Raw genomic sequence first — 22006 nt, forward strand, 5'->3', positions numbered from 1 at the left:
TCACTGGGGTCCCCTCTGAGTGCTGGGTGTACAGATGAGCTTTTCAGGTGTCTTAGGCGTGCTTTTCTCTGTGTGTTTTTCAATGGGCATGCAATCTTTCTGTCATTAGAACAGAAACTGTTATTTAAAACATGGTTACCATGGCAACCCCTCCCCTGCCCCCAGCTGTTCTCCTCTCTTGGGAATGATGTCTGGGGGACCTGGGAGGGGGCTCTGCCTCTAACCCCGGGTGTCCCCTTGCAGTGCAGTGGGAGCTGCGGGCAGGGCCGCATGATCAGACACGTGTACTGCAAGACCAGCGACGGACGGGTGGTGCCCGAGTCTCAGTGCCAGATGGAGGCCAAGCCTCTGGCCATCCACCCCTGCGGGGACAAGAACTGCCCCGCCCACTGGCTGGCCCAGGACTGGGAACGGGTGAGTGCCCCGCGCCCGAGCCGGGTGGCAGGGCCCCCTCCGTCTGGGAGAGCATTTGGCCGAGAGCCAGGCGGCCAGAATGACGGACTGGTCAGACGAGGAACTAATTGGACATTAGGACCAAGTGCATCCTAATTCACACAATTCACTAAACATCCATTTGAAAGAGAAAAAAACAAAAAAGTAAGAAAACCTCTTAAAACTTCCCAAATCTAAATAGCAAATGTTCAACGAGGCATGCAGGGCTGGTATAGTTCCCATGACCCCATGTTCCCGAAAGATGGAAACCCAGGGTTGGGGGTCCTTCTGCTGTACTCGCTCTTGGCTCGTGGGCCCTGTACATCCCTTTGTTCTCACGACCCCTAGACCTGCCAAGGTCACCAACTTAAAATTTCAGACGAATTGTTCTCAACCGCACTGCTGTCAACTACTCGCTTCAGGCAGATCACGATGAGCTAAATCATCTGAGGTTGGATGGCCGTTAACCATTTTGTTTCACAGCAGATGGTTTTATGCTAAATTGCTTGTCATTAGATCTGTCTGGGGCCACGTGGTTATCGACCGGAGAGTTCTCGGCCAACTGCCGTCGACCTAAGCGTTTTCACCCGCTTGCTATTGACCGAGACATTACCACTGGCCTGGCTCTGGGCTCTGTGTTCTGGTCCTCCTGGCCTCTGGCCCTTGACCCCTGACCCGGCCCCGTCTGTCACCCTGCCTCAGTGCAACACCACCTGTGGCCGAGGTGTGAAAAAGAGGCTGGTACTGTGCATGGAGCTGGCCAACGGGAAGCCGCAGACGCGCAACGGCCCCGAGTGCGGCCTGGCCAAGAAGCCCCCGGAGGAGAGCACGTGCTTCGAGAGGCCCTGCTTCAAGTGGTACACCAGCCCCTGGTCTGAGGTAAGCGCCTGGCTGGCCCCCCGCTGAGGTCACCTGAGGCCAGGCCTGAGTTCTGGTCCTGCCAAAGTACCTCCTCTCTCGCCCCAAGTGCCCCTCATGTCCCCCCCTCAGCCTCCGTCAGGGCTTTTCACCCCTGGAAAGATTGTCAGTGCTACCAAGTCAGCTGGTGCAAGAGCCACCTCCTCCAGGAAGTCCTCTTGGATCTCACCTCTGGGATCCCTGCCATGCTCGTCCTGGGCCGTTTTGGGGCCCAGGTCACTTCCGGCCTTGCACTGTAGCCTTTCAGTCGTGCATTTGACAGCACGTGTGCCTGACACCCAACACGGGGCAGACAGATCCCAGGTGGGTACCGGGACTGTGTGGGGCTGACTCAGATATGGCCTCGGTCCCGGGAGCCAGAGTCAAGGCAGGAGGGACACAGGACTGGAGAGGCAGAGGGGATGGCAGGACATGTGCACTGTGGGCAGAGGGAAGCCAGAGGAATGGCCGCCGCTGCCCTGACACAGGCCTGGCCCCTCCACGCCCTGCGGGCTCCTCGGCCTCAGGCTGGCGGGTGGCTTGGAGCCGAGATCTCTCTGCTCTCTACAGCCGGAAGCAGAACCGTCACCTCCCAGGCCCCGAGGCCCCTGTGGGTGGGCCGGTCCCAGCACTTTGCCAGACGGGCTCCTTTCCTCCGCCCAACAGCACCCCGGGAGGGGGCTCCTCTTCCCATCCCATGGGGGAATAAACCCAAGTTCAGAGAGAGAGCTGACCCCCAGCTCCTGGGGCGTGAGCAGACATTGGACGCTGCTCCGGGCGGGCCGAGAGCTGTGCAGAGTGAAGGGAGGCCCTGAACCGGCCCATCCTAATGAGAGCAGGGCAGGGCGGGCCCTGAGGCGCGTGAGGCTGGGCTGAGCCGGGAGAGCAGCCCTGGTCCGCAGACCCCACCCCGCCCCAGTTCCCTGGCCGAGCAAAGGGGGTCCTTTAGCTTCTGCCTTTTCCCTCCTGGCCCCTTTCCTTTCCTGTGGAGGCCTCCCGGCAGGATCCCAGGGCCCCCGGGGGTCGTCAGCATCCTTCAAGCCTTTCTTACAGCACAGGGGCGGCTGTGTCTAGACTTGGGTTCTTACAGATTCATACCGTCTCCCTGATGTCTCCTTACAGCAGCGTCACCAGTCCTGTGCCCCAAGTCCCCCCTGCACTTGGTGGTGCTGTAGCTCCCAGGAGGGCGCAAGTAGGGAGGCCCACGGTGGTCTTTGCACAGGAGCCTGGGAGCATTGGGGGAGGGGCGCCCCTGTTTTGCCCTGATGCTGGTGGGTGGGCAAGGGGTGAGCGGCCCGTGGGGACGTGGACCTCTGTCCTTTTGTCCCTGGTTGGGGTGGTGTCTGCTTCCCCTGTGGCTTCCCCTTCCCGGGATAGGGGCTTAGAAAGAGTGCATCCTCCCAGCTGTCCCATCTACTCAGGGGCCGAGGGACAGCCAGAGGTTCCTCAGGGCACCCATCCAAGGCTGACTGTTGTCTGTGCTTGGTACCTCCAGACTGGGCCAGCCCCCTGCCAGGCTGGGAGCGGGCATTGGGCAGGCAGCCCTCCCTGTGCCTCTGCAAACAGAACCAGAGGGTGGGCCCAGGGCCAGGGCCTCCCACCCCAGACCCCACTCGGGAAACCGAGGGCTCGGGTCCCAGACGTGCCTGGGTGACGTGGGGTCACCCACATCAGGGCAGCCAGACGGAGCCACCGCCTGTAGGATCTTGGCAGGAGGACGGCGGGGTAACTGGGCTCAGCAGATGGCCCTGGTGTTTGGGTAGCTCAGCGGGGTTTTCCAAGGGGAACATCTGGACTCTGGGAGCCGGTGAGGCGGTGGCTTTGGAAGATACATGTAACTGGTCCACTACAAACACAGCTTGTTATTGGAGTGGGAAACCAGCACTCTCCCTGGGCCGTGGCCCTGTGTGTCCTGAGCATTCGGTAGCACAGGACCCAGGAAAGCTACAGCCGAAGGACCCACCCGGCCGGGGGTGGGGGGGGACAGTTGAGAGAGGAGACGGCCACACCCTCACGGTGCAGACGGGGAAACTCAGCAGCCCCGGGGGAGGGGGGACGAGTCTTAGTGTCTCCTGGCTGCCAGCCAGTGCCCTTCCACGTGTCCCGTGTCGGGTAAGACTCGGTAGCCAGGTGACAGGGGTGGGATCCCCCACCTCTGGCCAGAGCCCTTGCCCCTCTGGTGGGGGCTTGGGCCATGCCATCTCTCCCCGACCAGTGCACCAAGACCTGCGGGGTGGGAGTGCGGATGCGAGACGTGAAGTGCTACCAAGGCACCGACATCGTCCGGGGCTGCGACCCGCTGGTGAAGCCCGTTGGCAGACAGGCCTGTGACCTGCAGCCTTGCCCCACGGAGCCCCCAGGTGAGGGGGAAGAGGCTGAGGGCGGGGCAGGGGCTTTCCCGGGAGAGCAGAGGCTGGGCTGCGCCAGGGCCTGCGGGATGAGCAGGCATCGGCCAGGGTGACCGGGAGGGCCTAGTGGCTACAGGGACCAATGCATGTCGGGGAGTGAAGGTTCCTCCTGGAGTGGCTGAGCCCAGGCTGGGAGGTGAGGGTGGGAAGGGCGGCAGGTGAGAGCTGACTGGAGCTTGGGGTCCCCAGGAGCCATGCCAAGACCTGCACTTTGGAGACAGCATCCGGCTTCAGAAGATGGGAGGGCAGCTGTGGGGCAGGGGACCAGGGAGCCAGGAAGACTTAGCCAGAGCGCCCCCGAGCTGGGCACGCAGGAGCCGGGAGGCGAGGGGCTGAAGCAGGGTCTCTGGCTCGGGCACCTGGAAGATGCGTGAGGGTACTAGGCTCCGAGGGGGCACCAGGGCCGGGTGATGAGCTCTGCTTTGGACCTACTGAGTGGAAGGGGCACCTGTGGGTCTCCCGGGTAGGTGAGATCAGTGGCTCTTCCAGATCCTGGGCCCTGGGCATTACCCTTCCCTGTGCACCGTTCACATCAGTTGGTGGGGTCTGTGACATCCCTGGAGTGGGACGGAGGCAGGGAAGCAGTGGCAGAGAGGTAGAACTCAAGGAGAGGAGGCGGTGGGGTGGGGCCATCACCCCTGACCGCCTCCTGATGCCCTACGCCCCCCGCCGTGTCCCCTCCCCAGACGACAGCTGCCAGGACCAGCCGGGCACCAACTGCGCCCTGGCCATCAAGGTGAACCTCTGCGGCCACTGGTACTACAGCAAGGCATGCTGTCGCTCCTGCCGGCCCCCCCACTCCTAGGCCCGGCGGCCGCTCCTCAGAGACCGAGCACCCCATCCCTGGGGCCGCAGCAGCCCCTCCACGGACACCCTCCCTGCAGGGCGCCCCGGCTGTGAAGACGTGACACTGAGCCCCTGCTCTCTCCCCGGGCAGGAGAGCCCCTCCCCTGCCCCCCAACCCCCGAGCGCGCCCCTCGGCCCTGTCGGCCCTCCCAGGACAGAGCCGGGAGGACTGGCGCGTTTGTGGCTCCCACCCGGGGGCCTGGGAACATCCTCTATCCCTCCAGGGCTGTGGGGGTGAGGAGAGGGGGATGGGCAGCCAGGGAGACGGGGCGCCTGGGATCCTGATGCTGTCTAGGTGACTCTTGCCGGAGGAATTTTAATCTCACGACGTAGCATCGCTCGCCTCCCTGATACGAAGCTCTTGGCACGGAGGGACCCACCGCACTTTACACCTGGGAAGAGGCGTTTTTCTCGCAGCACCATGGCTGTGCTGTCGTCCGTCAGTCCTCTCTGTACGTTAATAAAGTGGTCCTATTTATGGCGGCATCATGGGGTCTCCGGGGTCTGCCAGGCGGGGTGGGGTGGCCGTGAGGCTTCGGGAGCTGGGGGCGCTGTCTAGCTCGCCCATGCAGAAGGCTCTGCTGCGGCCTCAGGTCTGGGACCAGGTGGGGCTGGGGGCCGGGCTGCAGCGTCTCCCTGAGGAGATGACAGGGGAGAGTGGACAGAAGGTGACAAAAAGAGTGGGTGGCCCGCGGGGAGGGGTCTCAGGGGCATCAGGACTCGGGCGCTGGAGTCAGAACCGAGCCCATCTCGCACCTCCCAACTGCTGTGGGGCTTGGGGGACAGCGGAGCCCAAGGGAACTCCCTCACCCGAACCACGGGAGGAAGAGGTGAGGCAGGCAGGGTGGGAGGCGCGGTGTGGGCCCACATGGAGTGCTCAGGAAATGGCCATCACTACTGTTTCTGGGCCTCTTAGAAGGGCTACTTAATCTAGACTTAAGGGTGCTGGGACACAGGAGGGCTTCCTGGGGGAGGTGACGTTTAGGCTGGTCCAGCCGCAGGAGTTCTTCCAGATGAAAGCGGGGTGTGGGGGGGTGGGTGGAGTGTGGAAACGGAAAACTTCCAGGGAGAGGGTGGGTGTGGAGGGTGCTGAAAGCACCTTGGCTTGGCCGCAGCGGAGAAGGGGCGATGGGGGTGTCCACCCGCCGAGGGACAGCGAGAGGGCACAGGGCCGAGGATGCCGCAGGGAGGGTCGTTGGGGACAGGGGGCAGGGAGGCGAGGGGCTACCTGACTGCTTCCCCAGGATGCAGGGCCAGCCTGTCCCCAAACTGGGACCAGAGCGGGGTCCACCACAGTGTTTAGGATGGCATCCAGGGGGCTGCAGGTGGGTGAGTGGCTCTCCAGGTTCGCTGGGGCCTGTGGGGTGAGCTCCCTCAAGGTCAGCGGCTCAGTTCCGGCAGAGGTGGGTGGCCGCACTGCAGGGTTCTGGGGCTCCCTGACACACCGCACCGTTGTGCCCTGTCATTTGCCCCCACCCCCATCTTTTCTCTCCTTGTGACCTTCCTCCCCCATCCTCCTTTCCACCAGCACTTTCTGTGCGCATCCTGTGCGCCAAGGTCGGTGCCCAGTGCGTTACCAGCGCTGCCTCTTTAACCCTAAGAGCCCCGTGGAGTCGGTATCACTGTCACCCATTGTGTTGATGCTAAGACCCGGGCCCAGAGAGGTCAGTCACTTGCCCCAGGTGGCTCAGCCTGCCACCCCCCACCCACCCTCCAGGAGCTCAGGCTTTAGGCCAGTGGCTTCCAATTATGGAAGACTGACACATCCACCCCGGGAAAATCTAAACCAAACATGGCTGCGGCCGGGCGCCTTTGGGCAGTGCCTTGACCCTGGGGGCTGGACGGGAGAGGAAGGCCAGCTCTGCCCGGTGCTGGGCTGCATACGGCCCCACCCACCTGAGAGGGGTCTGGGCTAAGACCCCCACCCCGGAGAGGGGTCTGGGCTGGCCTGGAATGTCAGGCAGACCAAAGACAGCACACGGTGTCAGGAGTTTTATTGGCTCTCGAATCCGTCAGAGAGCAGGCAGCTCCCCGCAGGTCCCCATGGTGGAGCCGGGGGAGTTCGGATGGATGGGTGCGTGTTGATGTCAAATGGATCTAGGAATCTACACAGAGGCCAGAGACCAGAAAAGGAAATAGGAAACCGAACAGAACAGCCGCAGGAAGCGCCACCTCCTGACCCTCACCCCCCTCCCCACCCCCGCCCACCCCGCCCAGCTAATGCATCAGAAACAAACTCACGGGCTGTGACAAAGGAAGGGGCAGCTTGGGGATGAATTCCATTAGCAAGTCCAAACTGAGGCAGGAGGAGAAAGGAAGAAGGTGGGGGCGGGGGGGGGGGGAATCGACGATGCCAAAAATAGTAAGCCTTCCTAACTCTGCTCAGGTCAGGAGTCACAGCTCAGCAGCACTTTGGAGAAAGAGCAGAAGTGTGGTGCTCAGGCCGCCCACAGCTCGGGGATAGCCACGTGCCCCGAAGGTTTGTCTGCTAGGAAGGTGGCTTAGCTGGGGAGCCTGGTCCGTCTTCCTGGGCAGACGGGGCTGCCCTGCCAGGGTGGGGGCTGGCTCTGTGGCTGGGCCCAGAGGCAGAGAGAGCCCGGGAGAGGGCAGGGGACTCTGGGGGCCATGCTGCCGAGAGGAAACGGTGCCTCTGCGTGGACGGGGCTGCGTGCCCCGCGGGTGGTGCCCCTGGGTTTGGGGCATTTCTCGAGCTGGACGGCGGGGGAGCCCCAGCCCTGCTGGGAGCGTGCGCACGGGGCCGGAGCAGGGAAAGGGCAGCCTGGGGTCTTGCTTCCAGGTCCTCCTGAGAAACTGGGCAGGTGGCAGAGCTTGGGGATCTGTGCCCCGGGTCATGAAAGCAGGAGGGCTCTGGGGGGTGCTGAGGCCCAGGAGTGGGAGGGCCCGTCCCAGGTCTCACGGGGAGTCAGTGGGTCATTTAGCCCCTGTCCATGGCTGCGTCCGCCTTACCGCATCGGGGCTGAGGACTGGACTGGGCATTTTAGTGTGGACACTGCCGACGCGGGGGGAGCAGCACATGGCCTCCTCCCCACTCCATTTTCACCAAAAAGCCAGTCGGGGCTGCGCATCCCAAGGGAGCTCCCCCTTCTAGGGCGATCTGCCCAGCTGGGGGCCCAGCTCAATCAACCAGCGTCTCAGCCTCCTGGCGCTTAAAGCCAGGGTGTGTGTGGGAGGGGCGGGGGGAGGCCCTGTTCTGGGACGGGGTGCCTGGTCTGCAAGGCGCCAGGTGAGGCTTGTGCTGCAGGGCCCCTAGCATCGCGGCTGCCACCCCTTCTTTGAACAAGTAGGTAGACTGAGGCCCAGGGAGGGAGGGACACGGCCAGCGGTGAAGCCAGAGATGCCGACTTGCTGGGGCTGAGACGGAGGCCACCTTCCACGGCCCCCTCCCTGACGGCAGCACTGGTAGCAGCAGCCTGGGGTCTATGCTCCAGAGCCCTACCTCACCCAGCAGTCTGCCACCCGGATGCTACCGCACACCTGTGCCCGCATCATGCCCGCCTCCCTTCCGAACCCAGGCCCCGGGGCCACCACCAGGGCGGCCACACTGCTTTCACTGGGTCTGACCCCCGCAGCGAGCCCCGGAGCTCCCCAACGGGCCCCCGTGAGGACGCGGTTGTGAGGCAGGCTGGGCCGAGCCTGGGTCCCGGCCCAGGGCCAGGCTGGGACGCCGTGGGGACCCCACCGTGGTCTCAGGACCTGTCGGCGGCCGGGGGCGCCCTCAGACGTCGGTGCTGATGCTGCGGCTCCGCGAGAAGGCCTCCCGCATGGCCGAGAGGCGGCTGGGGTTGAGGGCCTGCAGGGCCCCGAAGCTCCCAGGCGGCAGCGCCACGTCCTCCCGGCTGACGCTCTTGTGGGCGACGCGCTCCCCGCCGTTGCGCACGCCCTCGTCCTCCTGCAGGAAGAAGGTGGGCGGCTCGTAGTGGGAGCAGCTGCGGCAGAGGGCGCGGGCCTGCGGGGACTTCTGGCTGAAGGAGGCGGCGGTGGCCGGGTGGAGCGCCGGCCCGTTGGTCAGCACGAGGCTGCGGTGCGAGTGCAGTGGGGGCAGGTGCGAGTGCACGGCGAAGTCGGGCTCCTCCTCGTCTTCCTCGGACTCCTCCTTCTTGCAGCAGTAGTACTGCGGGCAGAGGGCCACTGTGACCGCCGGTTCCCCGGCTCCCCTCACTGCAAGTGTGCGGCACCCAGCTCAGACACCCGCGTCCCTGGCACCACCACTCACGGGAGCTCGTAATCCAGGCACCCCGGACTCCCGGGATCCCTAAGTGAGGGATTCACTCGTTTCAGCCCACGGCAACTGGGGGCAGGTGCAACGGCCAACTCCATTTTGCAGGTGGGGAAACTGAGGCACAGGGGGTGCAGGCAGCCTGAAAGCGGCAGAGCTGGGATTCGAGCCCAGGCAGTCTGGTCCCAATCTAGTTCCAGGGCACCAAGCCGTGCTGCCTTGCCCTATGCACGTGGCTTCCTGTCCTCTCTCAGGAAGAAAGATGCGGGGGACCTAGGACAGCCCTAGAGTGTGGGTGGGGCAGGGAGTGCACAGGTGGTGGAGTAGCACCGCCCAAGGGCTCACCCCTGCTCCCCGCTTGGCAGCTGTGTGACATCTGCAAAGGCCCTTACCCTCTCTGAGCCTCAGCGGACTCACCTCGCAGGGAGTCTGGGGAGCCGTCATCACCGAGCCCTCACAGGTGGAGTCCGGGGGTGCCGTCTGCCTTGCACCTTCTTGGAGACCTGACTCTTCCGCCTTCCTGGGCCCTGGCTCCCTCCCTCTGCAGGGCCCCCTCTGGGCTTCCCTCCCCCCGCCCCCCCCCCGCCCCCCCCCCCCCCCCCAGCTCCCGGAGTACCTGGAGCCGGCAGTAGCACAGAACCGCGATGATGCAAAGCAGAATCACAGTCGCCAAGATGCCCCCGGTGATGACCACAGTTCCGGCTGTCATCCGCCCCCTTCTCCATCAACAGCCTGCAACGCACAGCACCAGCTTCACCACGTTGTCAGCTCTTTGCAGAAGGAAGCTGTTCTAGGTTAGGAGGTTGAGGAAGCGCTCCGAAAGGGAAAACGAAAAACCCAACTGCATGCAGGAGGCAGCGGCTGGGCCTGGGGCTCAGGTGGGACATCCCCCTCGGCCTCTGCCTGTGCCAGCAGTTTCCACACCTCTAGGAGATGATGCTAACAGCACACCCCCTCGCTCTCAGGGGTCCCTGTAGGTTTCTTGAGCACGTATGTGAGCGCTTAGCCTAGCACACTTTCAGCCTGGGCGACAAGCTCACGCATAAATTTACCCAAATGCAGTCGGGCTGAACGTATGGTCTTGTAACCGGCTTTGTCACTTCACCAGCTCATCCTTATTTTTCCTTACCATTAAATTTTCTTCTGTAACATAATTTCGAACCATATTCCATTTTATAACATAACCGATCCTTTTTTCTTAACATTTCAAATCACCAGTAAAATACACGTGACATAAAATTTACCATCTTGACCGTTTTTAAGTGTACAAGTCAGTAGCGTTAAGTACATTCGCTTTGCTTGCAACCGACTTCCAGAACTTTCTCATGTTTCGAAACTGAAAACCAAACTCCTTTTTGGTGTTTAGGCTGTTGACGTTAAAAAATAAATCTTAAGCCAACGTTTCCATACACGTTTGCGTAGCTAAAAACGGAAGCCACTTGAATTGCAGGACTGACTTCAATTACCTGTCCAGGATAAGTTCTCAGAAGTGGGATTTCTAGGCCTAAGGATGTGCCCCTCGTAAACTACTGTGGAAAATTTCAAACACACACAAAGTAGAGAGGATGCACAATGCGGTCACCAGCGGTGCCCTTGTGAGCGCTGTCCGGCCGGGTGCTGATAAACTAGTTCTTGGAGTGAAAGCACCCTGACCTGTGGCGTTTGCTGATGCTCGTGCCGTAAATATTCTCACTGTGGCCCATTTCAAGCGACCAGGCTTTAATAGCCGGCTTGCCGTATCCCTGGACGGTTAACAGTCATCTCTGAGGCACCAGCTTCTGCTGAGCACACCCTGCCTCAATTTCCACCCCCTACCTTTTTTTTTTTTTTTCCGCCAGGGGAATAGCATGGCACGGGCGATTGAGTTCCCTAAAGAAATCCCAGAGTGTATTAGTTTACTCATAAATACTTCAGTGCGGAATCTGACAGGTGAGGACCTTTAAAAAGCCTCCAGTCATCTCCACAACGTCTTTTTACAGTTGGTTTTGCGCAAATCAGGATCCAGTTTGCCCCTTTTGACTGCAGAAGAGTTCCCATCCACTCTCGCCCCTCCCCGCCCCATGCTGTTTATAGAAGAAACTGGGTCATTTATCTTACAGGATTTTCCATGTACTAGAACTGGCTGCATTTCTCCCAGCACCATTTCCTATGTCCCTCCATCATGGTTTTGTCCTCTAAACTGGCTTCCTATCGCTTCACTTTCAGGGCCCCACGCTGTCCTTGTCGTGATGTTGAGACTTGCCGGTGGGTTCAGCTGCCGTCAGCCCAATCCTCCCACCGTAAAATTCCCCATCAGCCTTCCACCTCATCCTTTCAGCAGCCGCTGGAAATCATAGCCTACGTCTGTTATTTCATTAGGAGTTGCAAATAGCGACTTTTCAGATGCTGTCATTTCTTCTGCGTGTATCAGCTCTGGTTCTTCTCTAAAGAACCTTCCCCATTACCTATCCAGTAATATTAAAAGACAGTCTGCAGAGGAAAGGAGTAGACGCTCAGTTCGTAACTTTTTCAATTTTCAGAATAAGTTGGCGCCCCGTGAGACTTGTGGTCGCTCTACAGTATCACTGTGATCTCACTGACTTGTATGTACATCTGATGTGTTTTAAGCCACTGCAGTCATCATTCTTTTTGATGTTCAGATGATCCCACCGGGACCGTGGGTTTGGAAGCACCTCCAGGTTGACTCCGGCGTCATTTTGGTGGGACCCCACTAACCCTTGGTCGCATGTTGCTTTTAGGCGTAAGATGTCCCAGCTTATCTCCTGGGACACCCTGGTTCTCTTGCTGGGAAGTGGTTCTAGAGAACACAGTCTGGGCACTAGGGGTGCTAGCTGCTCCTGGGTTTCCAGGTTTTTCCGGTGGCCAGAGCTCGGAAAGACTTTTTTTTTTAAGGAACAGAAAAATGAACATGAGTTTATACTGACATTTCCATTTAAAATTAGAGATCAAAGGGTTTTGACATGTGAAAACGTGATGTCTATGTGACCTTTACAGTGCAAATTTTATTTCCTAATAACAAGCACTTCATCATTTGCTTTTTCCCATCATATATAATAATTTAAAAGTAGTGTTACCGATGTTTTTACTAACAAGTCTACTGAATGGAATTTGATATCTGTTATTTTTTTTGTCCTTGTCCCCTTAGGGATGTGTAGTAGAAAAATTGTTTCAAAGTCACTTGAAATAATTCTTAGTACGGTTTTCTTTCCACCACCTTGATATTCAGGTTCATTTATTCTAGTTTTTACTTTCTTTAAAAAAACGGATTTAGCTTTGCTCTTTAATTGTAGAAAACATTTGGTTCCAGTCAAAAGCATAAAACCAGGTGCATTCAGAGAGGTCTTGCACGCCCAGCCCCCCCCCACCCCGAGCCACCGCCCACCCTACTCTGCCCAGAAGTAACCATTTCACTTAGTTCTGGGTTTATCCTTCCGTTGCTTCTTTCTAAAAATATAAGCAAATATAGATTTCCTTCTCCTCCTGAGCGAAAGTGGCATTCTGTCTACACCCTCCATACCTCCCCTTTTCACCCAGTAGTCTCTCCCCAGATACACCACGTCTCCCTAGGGGCGGGATTACCCCCAGGGGCCCCTAGAGCTCGCCCCGCGGCGTGAAGGGGCCCCACTCACTCAGTCAGGCCCTGCGGGCCGGGATCTGCGTTACCTCCCACGTCTTGCAATTACAGGAACGTGCCGTGAAGCGCTCTGTGCTGTGCACGTTTCTAAGGCTGCTGATGCGCCTTGCCAAAGACTTGATGGAATTTGGGCCGATTTGCTCTCTTCCAGGAATGTGTGAGAACTGACACACGGGGTTTTCGTTGGGAGACTCGGGGGGTCTGGGCGGTCGGTGGGTCAGGAGTGAGGGAGGCTGCGCCCCGCCTGGTGAGGCTGGCTGCTCAGCGGTTCCCCACAGGCTCGTCTGCAGGGTCAAGTGGACTGGCAGGGAGTGGCGGGCAGGGACGCCGGGGACGCTGGTCTATAGGTGGGGGAGGACGTGAACGTGTGCCCACGAGGGGTGGGGGGAGCGTCCTGCGACAGAGGCACAGCTGGGGTGGGAACCCAGACCCTGAGCAAACAGACAGATGGACTGAAAGGTACATCCAGACAGGCCCAAAGCGACGAGACAACGAGACCCAGACTCACAGACAGCTCCAAATGCAGACAGACAGAGGTGCAGACAGGCAGATCCAGACAGCTGGACCAATAGGGCCCGGTCAGGAAGACACAGTGCAGGCCACACAGACAGAGCAGCAGCCCCAGGGACCCCTGCATTTCTGGGCGCCCTGCCGGGCAGCTCCAGCCTTCCTCGGCCCCCAGGGTGGCTGAGGCCAGCTGGCCCACCAGCCCTGCCAAAGGTGCAGGCCGAACGGGGCCGGATCCAGGGAGCTGGGTGTGCAGAGGAAGCAACCAGCGGGGGATGCTGGGCAGGGCCAGGCCTGCCGTCCAGATGCGTTTCACACTCTTCACGGAGGTGAGGCAAAGCAAAGCACGCAGCTGCTGGCGGGGCGCTGCGCCCCACGCCCCCAAACCCTTCCCCCCTGGGGGCTCACAGGGACACCCCGGCTTGTCTCAGCCTGACCCTGGAGTGGCCAGAAAGCGGGCAGTGGAATGGACCCCTGACAGCTCTCCCTGGTCTTTGCGGCAGCCGTGGGAGGGCAGAGCAGGCACTGGGACCCCCAATTTGCAGATGAAGAGACCGAGGTTCAGAGAAGGCCAGGGTCCCTCCTGGTGATCCAGCCAAAGCCAGTCCCCCATTCAGGGCCACTGGTCCACGCGTGTCATTCTGGCCAATGGGCCCATCGCAGCTGAAAGCCACGTGTGACCCAGCGCCTGCCACGGGAAATCCAGGGCCTCCCAGGCCCAGAGGGCTTCAGTAGCCTCCGTACTCCCTGCCGCTCCGCTGGCCACGGCTTGCTGGGGCTGGGATGGAAAGGCGCCAGCCCCCCCACGCCGGGCCAACCGTCTTCTCTCTCCCGGGAAGTGGAACCAGGACCTGGAGACTGGCCAGTCCCTGCTGGTCCCTTGACCTTGGGTAGAGACATGGGCACTCAGGCCGCAGCCAGGGCGGCATGTGTGTGGAGGCAGGGGAGTTGGTCCAGGCGGGAAGAGAGGAAGGACGCAGGTGCCCAGAGAGAGCCAGGCTGTGGTCCCAATTCACGGGATTCCGTTTCCCTCCCTGAGACCCTCAGAGTGACTCTTGCTGTGAACACATCAACCTTGGGTGTGGTTCTGCCATTTGTACCCCCAAAAAGATCATTATGGCCCTGCTTCATGGATGAGGGAACTCACTGGGCTTGGGAAAGGTCAAGGAGGAGGTCAAAGTGCAGGAGTTAAACTCAGCGCCCCCAACACCCCAGCCGGACGGACCGCTGGGAGCCAGCCTGGCTCTGCCCCCAGTTAGCTGCAAGCGTGGGGCTTCGAATACCTCCATTTCTCTGTGCCTCAGTTTCCTCCTCTGTAAAACGGAAGAACATGGAGGATTCCACCCCGCGGCAGGTGTGCTGTGCTCAGTTTCCTATTGTTACTATGTCTCCCTCTCTGCCTCTCAACCCTCTATCAGGTCCCTGAGGGCGTGGCCACGGAGCCTCTCCCCGGGTCTGAGACACAGATGGCCCCTCGCTCTGCCCGGCTCTGGGTGGGGGGCCTCCAGCCACAGGCAGCCTGGTGGCGCGATGGGAAGGACCCCGGCACCGGCCAGGCGCCCAGGACTGTCAGCAGGCACAGCTCCAACACTCTTGCCCCGTCCAGCTGGAGCGTCTCAGCCTCACTCTGCAGATACACGCACGCCGACGGGCAGCAACGCCCGAGCCGGGCGCCGCTCCCGGGACCAGGCCCGGGCAGCAGACGTGCACGCACACCACTGGCAGCTTCGCTTAGGCCCCAGCCTGACATCAGTCCATGGTCAACTCCGAACTGCCCCCGAGAGTGTGACATGGCCTCCCTCACCCCACCCTCCAGCCACCCCTATGCCCTTACTGTGCCCCACCCCAGGGATGCTCTTCCCTATGCCTCTCCAGGCCTTCCCCTGCCTTCAGTGCTCAGAACATGCCTTCTCCTCCAAGAAGCCTTCCTGGACTTCTTTAATGCAACTCACAGAACCTTGAAGTCCCACCCCTCTGTTTAATGGGGGGTGTAGGGGGAAGCTGAGGCCAGTGCAGGGGTGGTGACCGTTGCGGGGGAGACATTCGTGACCTCACACAGCAAGTCAGTGGAAGAACAGCGGCCAGAGGACCCTTTCCCCAAGCCCCATACCTTGCTGCCCTCGCTGAGCTGTCGCCTCTCAGACCTCCTTCCTGTGCCTGGGGACGCTGCCCAGCTGGACACTGAAGTAACCAGGGCTGAGGGGCCCTTGTCCTGCCCTCGAGGGTGGGCAGGAGGGGGAGTGTCCCGCCATACACTCGCTGGTAACCCTGGGTCTCAGGCCACTCTCTGGGCCTCAGTTTCCTTCTCTGTAATATGGGCATGGGAGGATTTAGAAAACCAAGTCCTGCCAGCTCTGGACTTGAAGGATCTAGGTCTGTATCTTTAACCAGCCCTGCCTGTGAGGGGTCCGGATAACTGAGATGCAGGACAAAGTTTCAGAATCACGAATGTGAAAAAAATGCCAGCTGCTGGTCCAGGCAATAGATCAGGATGGCATCCCGCAGGGGGGCAGAGAAGGGGAAGGACCGCAAACACTCCGATAAACTTGCCTGGGAGCTTAGAGGGAAACCGGGCTGATCCAGTGTCCCCTGGACACTTGTGTCCCGGGAATGGCTACGCCGAGTGCCCAGAGACCAACGGAGGGCTTCGGGGCTCAGGGGGCAGAATCGCATCAGGGAAATGGTGGGGGGCTTCCTGGAGGAGAAGGCTTCTGAGCCGTCCTGGAAGGATGGCCATCTGATGGGCCAGGCCGGGTCGGGCCGGGAGAGGAAGGAGAGGGGCAGCGAGGTGCCGGCAGGTCCAGTGCCAGCCTGGTGGAGGCTGCCGCCGCCGTCCCTCCTCCAGCTCCCTGGCCCCAGCCCCCGCCCCAAGTCTCCACGCACCGCCAGCCAAGACGAGTTGGCGAGGATTGAGCTGAATTGTTAATCTGCCCCCCGGGACCATAAACAGTTTTAAAGCTTTATAAACGGCTTTGCTTCCCTGTCCCCGCCCCCGATTTTTACAGGGACAGACTGTGAGATGGGGCCTCCCTGGGCACCCCCGGCCCCAGAGTCTGTGGAGGGGGGCTGGGCGGGCCACGGCCCCTTCCGAGAGCCCGGTGTCTCGCGGGGAGCCGCCGCCTTACGAGCTCCGGTTGCCTCCTGCGGCGAGGAGATCCAGCGGGGTGGGGGGCAGGAAACACCTGGCAGCGGGGCAGACGCCGGCCCACCTGCCTCCCCCTTGCCCTCACGGAGCCCCTCCCCTGGCAGAGGACCCCCGCATGGCTGCCATCTGGACCACGTGTCCTGCACTGCCTCAGACTCTCCTCTGTTCCCGTTGCTGCATCCCACCCCTCCCTGCCTTGCGGACCAAGGATCGAGTCTCCTCAGTCTGCCTGTCTTACGCCCCTCCAGCACCCCCCACCCCTTCGCCTGTTCACCTGAGGTGCCCGGCGCCCCTTCTAGGAGCCAAGGAGAAGCCCAGCCCTGCACCCTCCACACTGGCCGGGCCTCAGGCTCAACCAGCCCAGCGACTCTTAAACCCTCCAGGGACGGGAACCCGGGAAATATGCAGAGGCCCAGGCCTCGGCGGGTCTGCGTGGGGCCCTGGAATCCGCTCGCTTCACAAGCAGCCCTTCCAGCCGGGCGAAGACGGTGCTGTTCATTTCCAGACAGGGAGACCGAGCCTGGGGGCAGAGAGGTCAGAGCTGGGCTTGGGGCCCAGGTGTGCCGCCTCGCTGCCCGGCCTTTTCGCATCCCGGCGCCTCGTCGAGCTTGTGGAGAGCCGGCACGCTTTTCCTCCACAAACATCTGTCTGGTTACCAGAGCGCTCCTGCTACCTGGGAGCCCAAGGGCCCTGTCGTCCTCGAGCGGGAGTGGCCCGGAGTTCCTGTCTAGACCTCCTCCACATTTGGTCCTAATTTCACGCTCCGCGGGCTCCCAGATTCCTGCGTTTGGTAATAAGTAGACGGCGAAGTGCTCCGCATCGCTGGGGCTGGCCTCGGAGATGTTATCCAGAGCCTGGCTGGGGGTGGGGTGGCGGAGTCGGGGCCTGGGGCCCGGAGAGGCAGCTCCCAACACCACCTGGAGCGTCCTCCCGCCAAGCTCCATCTTCAGCCCGGATCAGCTCAGCCCCGAGAGCGCTCGGGCCAACCAGGCGCGGGGGACCCAGTAAGCCGGGCGTGTGCCCGCCTAGGGTTCCGAGGCCGGAGGGCGCCTGCAGCGGGGGGCTTGGCACTGCCAGGCGGGCTGCGTTGCTGATGTTTAGGAAATGCTGTGGGTGCCTCTGGCCGGCCGGCTTTGTGGTCTGGACTCCTCGAGGACCCCCAGAGAGAGCACAGGGGCTGTGCCATTTGGACAGCCGTTTCTGGGGTTCACAGAGTTCCAGAAGCTCTCCCCATAGCCCTGCTGAAGAGCCCCTCGGGGTGAACAATGTGAGAGCAGGGCCCTACCTGGGGTCCACTGCTCTGTTCCTGAAGCCCAGTCCAGAGCAGGGCCCACGGTAGGGACTCAGCGCCGACTGGGAACGAATGACCTGCCGGGGTCCTTGAGCTCTTGAAGGGTGAACCGGAATTTCCTAGTGGGACCTGGCGGAGCTCTCGGGGGGCGGGGAGGGAGGCTGGGGGTGTGATGGGGAACGGCAGGTCCCTCCTTCTCTGGGCCTCAGTTCAGCAACATCAGGGTTAATGAGAACAGCGTCAGCGCATTGATCTCATTTCTCCCTGTGGCCGCCCCTGGGTGGAGGGTGGGACACACCCACTCTCCCAGGCCACGTGGGAAGCAGGGCTCAGACGCATCTCTTTGCTCGATTACCCCACTCACGTTTTCTAGGGGTGCACTGAGGCTGGAGGAGTGAGTCAACCCACCGAGCAAGCAGAAAACCCGACTGGATGGACACCCCATCTTTGTGGACCTGCCCGGCCCACCGTGGATATGGCTGGAGCTGAGGAAAGGAGCTCGCAGCTCTGTGGTCCAGGAGGGGGGGATCCAGGGCAGACCCCAGGGCCTGGTGGCTGGGCCGTGGCCAGGAAACTGGAGGGAGCAGGGCTTTGCCCCACCTGGGTGGGCCAGGGGGCTCAGGGCACCTCCAGCTGGGTGGCCTTCCTGCCCCCTCTGGCATGGTCCCCAGGGAGTAGCAGGAGGAACCCCTCCTGGCCTCCATCAGCAGCTGTGCCAAAGCCGCCCGGGGCCTCCCTGGTCCTCTGGGGCAGCGGGTGGCACCTGGGAGGGCCCTGGTCATCCTGGGGGGGAGGCCCGGCCCAGAGGGGCCTTTCGTGAGGCAGGCCCTCGGAACCCGCTCCAAAATTAAACCCTCAGTTGTGGCTGCTGCTGTCTGGCCCGGAGCCCCTGCCCTGCTCATCCAGATGGGCAGAAACTCGGGGTGCACTGGGGTGTGTGGTCACACGAAGTTGGATCCCCCAGCTCCGTGGGGGCATGGCCGGTGGTGCGGAAATCCACGAGCATGTCTCTGCCCCTTTGCCGTGCAGACGGGCAACTGTGCCCCAGAGAGGGAGCCTTGCCCAGGGTCACCCCGACCTCTGCCACAGAGCGAGAGCTGGGCACAGGCTAGCGACCCTGGACCGCCTCCCTGGGTCCCAAGGTGGTGGCGGGAGGAGGGGAGGGGTGGGAGGAGGGCGAGGCCCCCCGCTGCCGGACGTTGAGCTCAGCAGCTCCCAGACCTCTCCTGTCCACCCTCCTCGTGGTCTGAAGAAGTACACACGGCTGTGGAGAAGCTCACGGTTCACGCCCATCTCTCCGGCCGGCCCTCCAGCTGTTGACCCCAGCACGGCACAGAGGCTGCCGGGGCATCCCAGGACCTGGGGTTCCTGCCCCGCCCTCCTGCCCATGCTGCGCCACGGGGGTTCCTGAACCCAAGTCTGGACTGGTCACCGCCTCCCTCTAACACCTTGCGTGGCTCCCCAGTGCCTCACAACAGCAACAAGCGCATCGTCCCGTCCTGAGCACCTCCTCTGTGCCAGGCAGGGCACAGCACCCTTGACCAACATCTTTAATCCCTAGGAGAGCCTGAGCAGGGTCACCATGACCCCATTTTACTGACAAGGAAACAGGGGCAGAGCTGCACGTGGCTCACACGATTAGGCGTGGGGATCAGGGGGTGAACCTGGGTGCGCCTCCCAAAGTGTGCGTCTTGTCTTCTCCCTCCTTCTCCCACCCCGCCCCAGCTTGCCTACGGGTGTCAGGGGCAGGGGTGCACCCGCCTCCTCGCCCCCTGCCCGACTGGAAGCCCCGTGAAGGCAGGAACCTGGCTGGCGCCAGTTCTGCGGTCCTCCTGCCACCAGGGGGCAATAGAGCGCAAGGACACAGTAGTGGCTGCAAATGCGGGCAGATGTGAACTGAGTCGGGGTCCGCTTGGCAAGCCTGCGCCGAACAGGCCCCCTGAACGCGGGAAGGGGAGGCACGGGGTCTTGCGTCTGTGGCCGCCACCTCCCGCGCTGCCTGCCCGCAGCGTGTCCTGGGCAGGTAGTGGGTGCTGCGGGCCAGGCCCGCGTTGGGGTACCCGTCAGAAGGAAGGCAGCTGGCATGCACCATTCCGGAACTTTCTAGGCTGTGGTGGGATCTTTACGGGAGGGCGGGTTGGAGACCCCGGGGGAGCCCCAGCTCAGCTGCAGATGCCGCGGGCTTTTTCTCTCCCTTAAAATAACCACGTGCAGAAGCTGGGTTTGCAAAACCCTTTCTGCTCCTTGACGTAACTTTTTTCACCGTTTTTTTCTTTTCTAACTTCCTCTTCAAAGAACTGGGCACGGCCCCTGGTACCAGCTCGGAGCTTGGCGGGCGCACAGGAGGGGGCTGCAGGCCAGGGCTTCCTGGGACCATCAGAGCACTGTTCGTTAAGCACAGACCATGTCCAGCCGCTGGGCAAGGGCTCTCCCCTGGGTGTTTCACTTCGCCCTCACGGTCACTCAGCACCGGCGAAGAAACAGGCACCGGGGGTTGGGGGTTAGGGGGGCTCCGCGTCTGGAGGGGCAGGAGGGAGGAAGCACAGGCAGGACCCCATTTGGCCTCTGCCCATCCCTGCGGCTCAGCCTTGACGTCCATGAAACCCTCACGACTCAACCAGACCCAGGGGGGCAAACAGAGGCTCACAGACTCGGCAGGGACGCCCCGGGCCCAGGCGATTCAAGGGCCACCTGCCAGCGCAGGCTGGGCTCCTGACCCCTCGGCCACGTGGCTGCCCCGAGCATGGGAGAGCGGGCTTTCGGTGCCAGGCGTGACCGTGGCTCCACCATAGGAGGGCCTGCCTGCCGGGGGGCTTTCTTGTGTCCACAGAGCGCCGGCCACTGCCCAGGCCTGAAGGGATGACAGTAACATGCCCCCACCCCGCCAGACCACTAAGGCATCCAAGTGAATCAGCCATCCCACTCACACCGGGGCTTCCCACCCACTCCCACTGCCTGTCCTGGCCACTTCCCTGCCCGTTCCTTTGACAGAGCTGTCGTCTGTTACGTGCCGGTGCTGACCTCAACTTCCGAGAACTCCTCTCTCTGCCAGGGGCCCCTGGGTGCCGAAGGGCCAACAGAGCAGTACCATTCTGGGTTGGGGAGACCCCCAGGCCTAACCTCAGGGCGCTGTCCCCCTGGCTGTGTGTCTCGGTCAGTAACCGTGGCTGAGACAACACCATGGCCTCAGTGCTTCATCCTGTCCTGTTCCCACCTGCCTCCCTGCCAGGGCCTGGGCCAGGCCGGCCCCCCAGCCAGTGCCAGCCCCCTCCTCTGCTTGAGGATGGGACTGCGTTGTGGGGGTGCACACTGGCCTCAGGCCTGTGCTTGCCCCACGGTCCCTTGGCTTGGGGTGCCCCGGGACCATGCCCACTTCCTTCCAGGGGGCCGATGCCTTCTGATCCTAACGGCCATGCTCAGGCCTCCCCTTCTGCAGGAAGCCTGCTCTCTCCTCTGTGCACCGGGCTGTCCTCTCCATCCCTTGCGGTTTCATCCTCAGCCGCTTTCCCGCTAGTCCCCACAATGCACTGGGATCCCCACGAGGGCTACACCATCAGCCTCACGTTGCCGCACAGACCCTGGTAAAAAGCAGGAGCTCTATATACGCCTGTGGATTGAGTCACTGGCCAAAGCGGAGCCCCTGGGAGCTAAGCACTGGGGGAGGGGGAGGGGGCCGTTGGAGCCATTGATGAATTTACAGGAAGAAGATCAAGTTAGCTGTGAAGGGCTCATGCAAGAAGGGTGAGGGGAGGAGGGATGCTGAGCCTGTGAGCCCAGGGGACCCCAACCAAATCTGTCCCCGCTCCATGCCTGCAGTGTGACATGGGAAAAGCCCCACTGGGTTTACCATCTGTGAAAGCTGGATGGGGACAGTGCCTGCACTGGCGGTGCTCTGCAGAGAACGTGCACATCACTCCCTTTAAGCCTCACCATCGCCCTAGGGGTCGGAGTTATTAACCCCATTTTACAGATGGGGAAACTGAGGCTCAAGGAGATACTGTCACCTGCAACGTCGGTGACAGGCAGAACCTGGGGCCAGGCTGGGGGTCAGGAGGCTTTTTCAGCAATGCCGGCTGCCTCTGGCATCTCACAGCGATTGGACGAGCACCCAGTCAATCACCAACAGCCAGTCCCACTCTAGGACCTGGAGGGGGTGGGGAGACTCGGGGAACAGAGGCACGTGGTGGCGAGTGCAGTTCAGGACAGAGGTCACGGTCAGCGCAGACTTCAGCGCTAGGGAGCAGTTAGCAGTGCCGGGTGTGTGGGGAGTGATTTCCCTATTAGAGCATAAATACCTCCCTCTCCGGCCTCAGGACCTACCTCTGCCCACTCTTGGCCTCTCTCTTCACCCTGCAGCCTCGCCCACAATCACTGGCCTGAGCTGCTGCGGGCCTATGACTTCTTTGCTCAGAGCATCCCCAGTGACACCCGGGGACTTGATGAAATGCAGAGTCCGGTCCCGCCCAGACCCACCGAGTCAGAAACTCTGGGAGTGGCCCAGCGAGCTGTGCCTTACCCTCAGGCAGCCCATCAGGATCGCCCCCCAACCATGCCCCCCAGCGCACCCCAGGCTAAGGACGTGAGACCCTCGGGGGTGCAGGTGTCTCCG

The 22006-nt window shown here is 61.6% G+C and overlaps 2 protein-coding genes across 7 annotated transcripts in view; one reads left to right on the plus strand and one right to left on the minus strand.

Annotated features, from left to right (window-relative positions):
* Positions 1-5061, plus strand: part of ADAMTSL2 (ADAMTS like 2) — a 35923-nt gene extending 30862 nt beyond the window's left edge. For 5 of the 6 annotated variants that reach the window (XM_067742708.1, XM_067742710.1, XM_067742706.1 and 2 more), the window contains 4 exons: positions 244-414; positions 1135-1311; positions 3545-3689; positions 4424-5061. In XM_067742708.1, the coding sequence (XP_067598809.1) occupies positions 244-414; positions 1135-1311; positions 3545-3689; positions 4424-4542 (612 nt within the window). In that variant the 3' untranslated portion in view covers positions 4543-5061. Of the gene's footprint in view, positions 1-243; positions 415-1134; positions 1312-3544; positions 3690-4423 lie in introns of those variants that run through there. The other variant, XM_067742711.1, reaches the window with a different exon arrangement.
* A 1499-nt stretch (positions 5062-6560) lies between these two features.
* FAM163B (family with sequence similarity 163 member B) overlaps positions 6561-22006 on the minus strand; it is a 30888-nt gene continuing 15442 nt past the window's right edge. Inside the window, exons 2-3 of the mRNA XM_067742766.1 lie at positions 9437-9552; positions 6561-8715 (exon numbers count right to left, since the gene is read on the minus strand). Of these exons, the coding sequence (XP_067598867.1) occupies positions 8320-8715; positions 9437-9529 (489 nt within the window). The 5' untranslated portion in view covers positions 9530-9552 and the 3' untranslated portion in view covers positions 6561-8319. The remainder of the gene's footprint in view (positions 8716-9436; positions 9553-22006) is intronic.

This window comes from Pseudorca crassidens, chromosome 7 (genome assembly GCF_039906515.1).
Source record: "Pseudorca crassidens isolate mPseCra1 chromosome 7, mPseCra1.hap1, whole genome shotgun sequence".
NCBI classification, from domain to species: domain Eukaryota; kingdom Metazoa; phylum Chordata; class Mammalia; order Artiodactyla; family Delphinidae; genus Pseudorca; species Pseudorca crassidens.